This window comes from the organism of the source record quoted next, unplaced genomic scaffold (assembly GCF_019419815.1).
Source record: "Pyrus x bretschneideri cultivar Hongxiangsu unplaced genomic scaffold, Pyrus_bretschneideri_v1 Contig41, whole genome shotgun sequence".
NCBI classification, from domain to species: Eukaryota; Viridiplantae; Streptophyta; class Magnoliopsida; order Rosales; family Rosaceae; genus Pyrus; species Pyrus x bretschneideri.
The window spans coordinates 841204-850814 of record NW_025999735.1 but is presented as its reverse complement, the minus strand read 5'-3'; the positions used below and the strand labels follow the sequence as shown (position 1 = coordinate 850814).

Here is a 9611-nt window from a genome sequence, read left to right as displayed (position 1 = left end):
CTTCGGGTGATGGACAGGTACTGCCTTCAGGCGATTATGATGAGACCCCCAGCTTTACTAGCCCGGGGCTAATGTCGGTGTGTGATGTTATATATCTCTTCTCTAGTGTAACCCAGAGTCATACAACTTCACCTTTGGGTGATGGACCATGATTTCTTCACTGGCGTAACCCAGTGTCGTACAGCTTCACCTTCGGGTGATGGACATGTATTTCTTCAGACGACTATGATACCCCTAGTTGAGTACATCACTTATGTGAATTACGGATGTTTTACGGATTTGCCTTCGGGCGACGATACTACCATTTCTGCACTTTGGTTTATACACACATGTTTTATGAACGTTTTTCATGGCATGCTAGGATTTCAGGAAAACCTACTATGTGGTATTATATATGTGTTTTCAAAACAGGGGGTTAGTATGTTCCAAAAGAAATTAGTTTTCATATATTATTAGTAGTAATATAAACTATAGCCACTTACCTTTTGATTTTGCGCCCCCTCAGGATATAGTGATGAGGAGTACGACCCAAGCATAGGGGTATTTCCCTACCAGTGATCCAGTGTCCTTCCACTTGCGTATGGCTTCCTTTCATTAATAATTGTAACTTGATGCCTTACCTTTCTTTATCACATCTGTTTAGTGGTATGCTCTGGACATATTGCATCTTTTTACTTCGGATTTGTAACCGTTGGATTCTCCGTTTTGTTCATGTGTGATTTGCATCGTTATCATTGTCACTTAGCATTTGCATAATCTGTATCATTTTTGTTTATTATTCGATGTTTGGATTATAGGTTCTCTTATATTCTTGCTTGTTCTCTATCCTTCTTGTTGGTTCGCATATTTAGGGCTTTCGTCACTCTCGAGTGTTGGCTCGCACGTGCCATTCAAGTGTCATTTGGATATCTGAATTGGGGTGTATCACTTGGAGTTATTTTTAATTTTTTTTTTGTTTATTATTATTAAGGGAGTGAGAGGACTGGAAACTATTACAATAATTCAAGGGAGTAGGAGTTTCGAACCTGGACGCATGGGTGAAAACTTAACATCTTATATACTAGAATATTTTACCACATGCAGAACTTGGAGTTATTAATTGGTAAATATTGAGATAATTTGGCTAAGTAAAACTTTCAAATGTAGTTATGTTTATCCATGCAAAAATAAATTGCATGTGCTCTGATATCTAAGTAGATAAGGAGTTGTGGTTCTACCTATGCGTCTCGACTTCAAAACTCCCCCTCTCATAAATTCATGTAGCAATTTTCGAATCCTCTCTTTCCCTGAAAAATGTATAGATTAAAAAAAAAAATCCATTCAAAAATGAAAATGAAAAGAAAAGAAGAATTCATTTCTTTGTGAAAAAAGTTTTGTTCATAATTAATGCTGTCTCAGAGGAATTTCGAGCATGCATCAATGACTTTTAGCAAGTTTTGCCAATTGGTAGGGAAGTAAGGAAAGTAACGTGAATAAACAAAATACATTTGGCATTTTGTTTGCTCCTTGGATTCTCGCTGACCTCATCATTTTCCGTTTTAGTTGTTCCTTTGTGTAGTTAATTACGAATTAAGTACTCTAATGTGAAACCAAAATAAATTAAAAAAATTTCACACAAATTAATAAAGAAATTTAGGACCACTCAGAACCATAAAATGCAAATTAGCATATACATCTCTTTCTTGATTGGGTTTATTTGGTATTAATTTGGGGTCCTTATCTGACCTTAACATAAATTCATATATGCCATTTAGTATTATGATCTAGTAGCTAATAATCATCTTCACTTATAAGTGAGAGGTCTTAGGTTCGATTCTCGTCAATGGCGAATTTGAACTACATTATGGCTAGCTCATTATTAGGCTAAGCCTATCCTCTGCCCCTTAGTGTAGATATATCGTTTGTTAAAAAAAAAACATAAATCCATATACATTTTTATTTAATTTGAATATTGTGAGGTCAAATCTTTTGCACTCATTTTGTGTGCGCCTTCTCTATGGTCTCTATCATTGGTTGACACATGTCCATAAACTTAACTTTCCTTATATATGTTGTCATAAACTTAACACATGTCAATCAATAATAAATATCATAGAGATGTCACACACAAAAAAGGTACAGAGGATTTGAACTCGTATATTGTTTGGATGGATTATATGAATTAATTGTCATACTATATATGTGCGCGTGCGCTTGTGTCTGTGTTCGTGTATCTCTTTTGTGGTCTCAGAAAGAAGAAAAAAAACATTTATTTTGTGTGGCTTTGTGGTTTCTTGGTGTGGAAGAGAATGGAGCTGCCCAGAAATCATCCAACTTCTGGTGATGGACATGAAGCATCGAGTTCCCGCAGGGAGAACAAGAAGTTTCAACGCCATACTTTTGAGCAGATACAACGACTCGAAGAGTAACAATTAACTTCTAATTAATTTTATTTATATTTTTCACAACTTTATTATGTTCATGTTCTAAATTTTTAAAGACCAAAACATGCATGATTAATTTTATTTATATTTTTCTCAACTTCCGGTGATTGTTAAAAAAATGTAAACGGATATATATTTTTTCTTTTCTTTCTCCATTGAGTATGAAATTAGATCATTTTCCTATTAAAAAAAAAAAAAATCTACTATATTTGCATATACAAAGGATACTTTTTTGAATTTATAAGGGATGTTGCTTAAATTCTAATCTCTATATGAAATTCGTTGAATTTGATTTATGAGCTCTTATCACCTGATATGATCTGATTCACCACAAAGTAAAAGAAATAACTGCACATGTACACACACACACACACACACACAGACACACACACATATATATATATATATATATATATTATTTTATTTTTCACTTTATCTTCGATGATAACGAGGTTCTTTGGGTGTAGATTTTTCAGGAATTGCACCCACCCCGATGACGACCAACGTGAACAACTGTGTAGGGAGTTGGGGATTGACGCAAATCAAATCACGTTTTGGTTTCAAAACAAAAGAACACAGAACAAGGTTCTCCATTTGAACAAACTTTAGATTTTTTTTTTTTTTTTTCCATCTCTCTTACTTTACACTGAATCTGTTAGGTTAAAAGTTCTTTACATGGTACTTTTCAGATACAAAATGAAAGAGCAGAAAACATTGCTCTTCATCAACTGAATGAAAGTATTCGTGGTGAAAACTGTTTAATGAGAGAAACCTTAAAGAATGTCGTTTGCCCAACTTGTGGTGGTGCATCGATTCCAGAAGCAGAGCGACAACTCAATCTACAAAGACTTCGACAGGAGAATGCCTATTTGAAACAAGAGGTAAATATTTGGAACATAAACTGTTTCTATCTATACATCCTATCATACCTTTGATATAATTTTTTATTCACAACAATGATGTCTGATTGGCATACATATTTTTTTTTGCAGCATGATAAAGTAGCCAGCCTTCTTTCCAAGTATAAAGGGAAACCACTATCACTTATTAAATCGTTGGCGCCAGTAGTTGGATCGTCGCAAAATTTATCACCAGGATCTTCCTTGAACCATGTGATCGCCAGAAGTCCACCTCTTAGTCTCAATCTCACCAATACCGCAATAGCTTACCAATTAAACGAAAATGTTAAAATGGAGAAGGCACTCATGAAAGACATTGCAGCCAGTGCCATGGAAGAACTGATCAAGCTTTTCCAGATCAACAAGCCTGTGTGGATGAAATCCCCAACTGATGGCAGATATCTCCTCAACCGGGACAACTATGATAAGATGTTCCCAAAAGCCAATCACTTCAGAAACTCTTGTGCTCGTGTCGAGTCTTCGAAAGATTCAGGAGTAGTGCACATTAGTGCAGCATACTTGGTTGACATGTTTCTAGATTTCGTTAGTTCAATAACTCGGTACTTTTCATTATTTCCTATATACTGACATACAAAATTTAAAATGCTGCAAAGATTAAAGAAGTTTAAGAAAAACCTGCTTCGTTTTGCAGAATAAATGGGAAGACCTCTTTCCTACAATCATAACAAAAGCAAGGACAATTGAAGTTCTCGAGAGTGGAATGATAGGAAATCGGAGTGGTTGCCTGCAGTTGGTACATAAAATGCAATTGTTTGGTTAAGTATACTAATTATTTACCTATATCTTTTCACAATTATTCATACATTTCAAAATTTTTAATGCAGATGTATGAAGAAATGCACGTTCTCTCACCTTTGGTACTGCCGCGGGATTTCTACTTTCTTCGCCATTGTCAGCAAATTGAGCTAGGAACTTGGGTCATCGCTGATGTCTCCTATAACTTCACAAAAGGAAGTTTTGTGAGACAGCCTCAATCTTGGAGGCTACCTTCTGGATGCATGATAGAAGACATGCATAACGGATACTCCAAGGTTTGCTTCATCTAATCTTCAACCATATAAATAGGTCTATATGATAAATTAGGGCAGAGATATGCTTGTAATCTAATGGGGAAAAGCCAAGAGAATACCTGGAGCTATAAATACTTTAGCATCAATTATCAATGGTTACTTAGAATACATATCAACATCACAAGTAGATAGTACACGATTATTATTTCATGGCATTACAGGCTTCATCAAAAAGCATTCATGTACAATATTTCTGGTTTGTTTTTAGTTGGTAGAATCGTTTTTAAGTATTGAGTTGGAAAATTATAGATTACTTGGATTGAGCATATGGCGGTTGATGACAAGACACAAACTCATCGGCTCTATAGAGATCTAATTTGTAGTAGTGTTGCATATGGAGCTGAGAGATGGATTGTTACTCTTCAAAAGATGTGTGAGAGATTCCATTGTTTAATGAACGGTTGTGTGTTTGGAGGAGGTAAGTTTTCATCAATCACCCCCTATGTTTTCCAAAACTAGAAAGTAATAATACAAAGATGGCAAGAGGAGCCTAATTTTGAGTTTTGATGAACATGTTTTCCATTTTTTAGTGGTTACTTTGCCTGAAGGCAAGAGAAGCTTAATGAAGCTTTCCCAGAGGATGGTGAAGAACTTTTGTGGAATGTTGAGCATGGCGGGAAATCTTGACTTCCCCCAATTGTCAGAAGTTGACGATACTGGGATTCAAGTCTCTATTTATACAAGCACAGAAATAGGACAACCGCATGGCACGATCGTCAGTGTTGCTACTTCTCTCTGGCTTCCTTTGTCGACGCAAACGATCCTTAACTTCTTCAAAGATGAGAAAACAAGAGTTCAGGTCTATATATATCTTGATTTATCAGTAATTAAATGTTGAAATATGACCTTACAAGTAGTAATGCCCTATTTGATTTTTCTCAGTGGGATGTTCTCTCTAATGGAAATCCAGTGCATGAGATTGCCTACATTTCAACAGGAACTCATCCCGAAAATCGTATATCCATCGTTCGGGTAATTTTCTTTCCTTCTTCAACTTTTACTTGCACAAATCTTTTTTGACAAGAAAAGTCCAGAAACAGGAGTTGAACTATTGCTAGTTTGAAGTTTGAGGAAAACATATCAGTCTTATGGTGTTCATTTTAACTAAGTTAAGTTTAATGCCTTATAAACGGTTTAGGTTAATTGTTTGGAATGGTTTGTATTGAGCAGCCTTTCACCCCGACGGAGGACAACATGTTGATTCTTCAAGAGTGCTACATAGACCCTCTTGGATCCTTTATCATATATGCTCCGGTTGACATGCAAATTCTCAATGTAGCAGTAAGTGGTGAAGACTCTTCTAACATGTCCATACTCCCATCGGGGTTTATGATATCCCGCGATGGTCGTCCTGAAATGGGGGGTGCATGTGGTTCACTTCTTACAGTGGCTTTCCACATATTGGTTTCCAGCCCCACAACTTCAAAGCAGATGAACACGGAGTTAGTGGCAACTGTCAATACTCTTATAAGTTCCAACGTTGAAAAAATAAAAGTTGCCCTCAACTGTTCTGGCTTGGATTAACATATGCCAAGAACAAAACTAGTGTCATAAGACTAAGAAATTAATTTCTGTGACTGTTTTAAGACTCGTTTTGAAAGTTCGTTTGGATCATCCAGTATTTTTATGGGGAAAGATTTGTTGTTCATCCAAAATTTGTTCATTTTGTTTATATTTTTTTTAAAGTTGCCATTTTGTTTTTATTTTGCTACTGTAAATTAGGAAGTTTTTCATTGTTAACATTGCGTTTCAACTCGGGTTGGTTGGGCGGATTGGATGCTCAACCTAACCCTAACCCAACTTTCACAATTCAGATTTGGATTTGGTTCGGATTTATGCGGTTTTAGCCGGAATGAGTTTTAATTAGGTTCGGGTTTATTAGAGTTTATGGTTTAGGGTTGGTGCACTGCACATTAGCATACCTGCACTTTGACAAGGCCTTGTTGGAACTATAAACTCATGTAACACACAATATTATGACAAAGCAATAATGGTCACTAGATGAATGAAACTATGTAAGCCGTGTATAAATTTGAGGGTAGGATAATTCTTTAACTACTTGAGCTACAAACCCATATAATTGCTAATTATGGTTTTTTGAGGGATCAATCATCAACGTTACGGCCTCGCTAGAATTCTTAGACACAAGTATATCCAATGACAAACCCCGATCCTGATATTCCCCGAATACCAAGATAGGTACGTGCTGGCCGACACCCGAGGGTGACGAAAGCCATTTATTGAATGCAAATGCTGAGAACAAGAAATAAATAAGACTTATAAATTTAAAATATAATGAATATGCATTTCAGGAATGTGTTCAGAGCACACATCTAATGTAGAACACTAAAAGAATTTATATAAAAATTGAATGAATAAAAGAATGGGTCCTACTCCGAGATGACTCGAAAATGCTGCTGCAGAATTGCTTTGACACCGGGATTGTATGCCTCGATTCTAGTCCTGAAGGGGGCGCAAAACAAACATGAGTCGACCAAGTTGATATATATATATATATAATAAAATAGTTATCAACACACTAACCCTTAGGTTTTATGAAAACACATATAGCATGATAAACAAATAGGTTTTCCGAAACCTAGCATGCTGTGCAATGTCTCAAAACATATCTCGTATATATCGTAATCACTAATGAATGTCCAATATCCCTCCAGGCTCCATACCAATTCCCCGTCTCTGTGCCAATTGCAAGAGGAAAATCACCTCCAGGCCCCGTGCCAGCTCCCCGTCCCTGTGCTAATAGCCAGAGGAAAACCATCTTCAGGCCTTATGCCAACATTGTAACCGTCGCTCGGGACGGAATCTATCCCTCGCTAATAGGGACCACTAGGTAAGTACAAAACCAACAGGTGTTCGAAACATGTTCTAAACATTATATCGTCATCAATCAGATATTCTATAAAGAACACGGGTTATAGGAAAAATAGTAATAACTCAAACTAGCCTCAATAAGCATGTTATCTCCTAAAACGTAATCATTAAATCCTGCTTTTCATGTATGCATGTCTATTATTAAAACATGTATTTTTAGAAGGGGTCCACTCACAGTACTTCACTGTCGAAAGCTGCGCAGACCAGTGAAGATAGAAACACCACAATAATTGCCCCTAAGCACATAAAGGGTCCAATTAATAAAACTCTAATATAACAATTGAATTTGGGAAAACAAACTTCAGAAACGGATTCAGGACGTTGAATTACCCTAAGAAGGGTCCTGGGTAAATTTCGTAAAAGTCAACAAGGAAATATTCCAAGAATATTCCTTAAAATATTCCAGGAATATTCCATCTGATGGGCTTGAGGGTTTGGGCCGAAGGGCCCTAGGGTTTTTGAGCTTGGGTCCATGCTTCACATGGCCCAAAGGCCTTAGTTCACTTAGGGTTTTGGGTTAGGTTTTAGAATTAGGAAATTGGGTTGGGTTTAGATAAATGGGCTAAGGGGTTTAGGCCTAAAGGGTTTTGGGTATCTAGGTTAATGGGTTAAGGAATTGGGTTGATAAAAGGGCCTGGGGTAATTAATTGGGTTTGGGCTTAAAAGGGTCACGTGTTGTAGTACTTGATGAGATGAAGAGATTGATACCCTGCACGCCGGCCAACTCGTCGTGGTTTGGCTGGAAAACGCTTCGAAAGGAGCGGTGCTCGTCGGAAAACTGGGTTTTTGGCCAAAGGTTTTGGGAATTTTCAAAGCTTCGTAACTTCTTCGTTACTTAACCAAATTGAGAGATTCATACCAAGTGGTGGCCAGAGTTGGCCGAAAAATGGCCTGAAAGATGGCCAATAACCACGGCTTGGAATTTCCAGATTTCTAGAAAATGCACCTCAAGTTGTTTTTTGTGCTAAAACCTTCACCCAAGCCATTTTAATCACTCACCAAGTAATGTAGACTACAAGGAAGGAAGATCAAAGGAGTCTCGAAGCTTACCTATGTCGGAAAATCCTCGAAAGTCACCGGAGTTCGTCAGGGAATTAAGCACTGTGACTGCCACGGTGGAGCACTCCCTTGGCTTAGGGGTTTCGAGATCACAGTCCAGGTGTGGTGGTGATGGTTGTTGTGTGTGTGTTTTCGGGGAAGAGGGAAGAAGCAAGTTGCAAGGAGTCGAGAGGGAGAGATAAGGGAGAGTGAGGGAGAAGAGAGAGAGAGGCTGGGAGACACAAATCAGGGGGTGGGCCCTTTGGGCTCGCCAATTAAAAAACCATTTTTAAAAGAAAAAGATCTAGCCCAAGGTGAAGTTTCATGAAAATAGCCCCTTTGTTCCAATAAAACCGGGTCGGGTTGTTACATCCAAAGTGCATAAAACAAAGCAATTTACGCAAACAAATAAGAAATCGCAATCAATAGGCCTTTTCCCATTTGCTTGACAAGCATATACTCAGCACTACTTAACATGTAGATCTAGTTATATGGTTAAAGAGACGAACTTACCTTCGAGTATTCGTCATGCATGTGTTCAATCATACATACAGATGGAAGCCTCCAAGGTCGGGATTGCTATGCAAACTCTCTCTTTTACGAAGTTATATGAAACATCCGTGATCACCGATCTTGAAGTAACACTTTGAGTTATCAACCCTAGTAAACATAGATCATGCTTACATAATTAAGCCGAAACATGAGTAAAAGTATGATTAGGATCATAGTAACACTTATTCTACATTTATCCTTAAAAATCTCATGTACGACATAACTAATATCCGGAATCCTAATTCATAACAGTGAGTGGGACCCCATTTAAAATTTATATACAAATAGTATAACCGATGATCAATTGAAAGATCAACACTTTCACAACCAATTCATAAGAGAAATGCAACCGAATTATAAGAGAGATGCCCAAGAGAGTTCCACTTTTGTGTGAAAATCCAATTGTTCTGAGTGTCCATTAAAAAACTCGTTTTCATTGCCTTAGTAAAAGATTTAATCTTAATTTTGACCCAAAAAAAAAAAAATTAATCTCTATTTCTTTAGAAATTTTCGAATTGAAATAGATAAAAATAGATGCAAAACAAAAAATAATCATATATTTACCCATTCAAACCGCCAATTAATATTCTGTCATTTTTCAACTCGGCATATAAACAAATACCAAATCAAATCATGAAAAAAAAAACATAATAGATATGATTTAATCAAATTCATAACAACGCTAAATCAACATCATAGAAATCATGAAAGTTTTA

The 9611-nt window shown here is 36.8% G+C and overlaps 1 protein-coding gene across 1 annotated transcript; it reads left to right on the top strand.

Annotated features, from left to right (window-relative positions):
- Nucleotides 1-2288: 2288 nt before the first annotated feature.
- Nucleotides 2289-6024, top strand: LOC103956809 (homeobox-leucine zipper protein HDG11-like). The gene is made up of 10 exons (XM_009368853.3): nt 2289-2404; nt 2891-3008; nt 3113-3304; nt 3416-3865; nt 3975-4076; nt 4168-4374; nt 4663-4831; nt 4944-5212; nt 5296-5385; nt 5584-6024. Exons 1-10 carry the CDS (start codon nt 2289-2291, stop codon nt 5935-5937), a joined length of 2067 nt encoding a protein of 688 aa, XP_009367128.3. The 3' UTR covers nt 5938-6024.
- The last annotated feature ends 3587 nt before the right edge of the window (nt 6025-9611 follow it).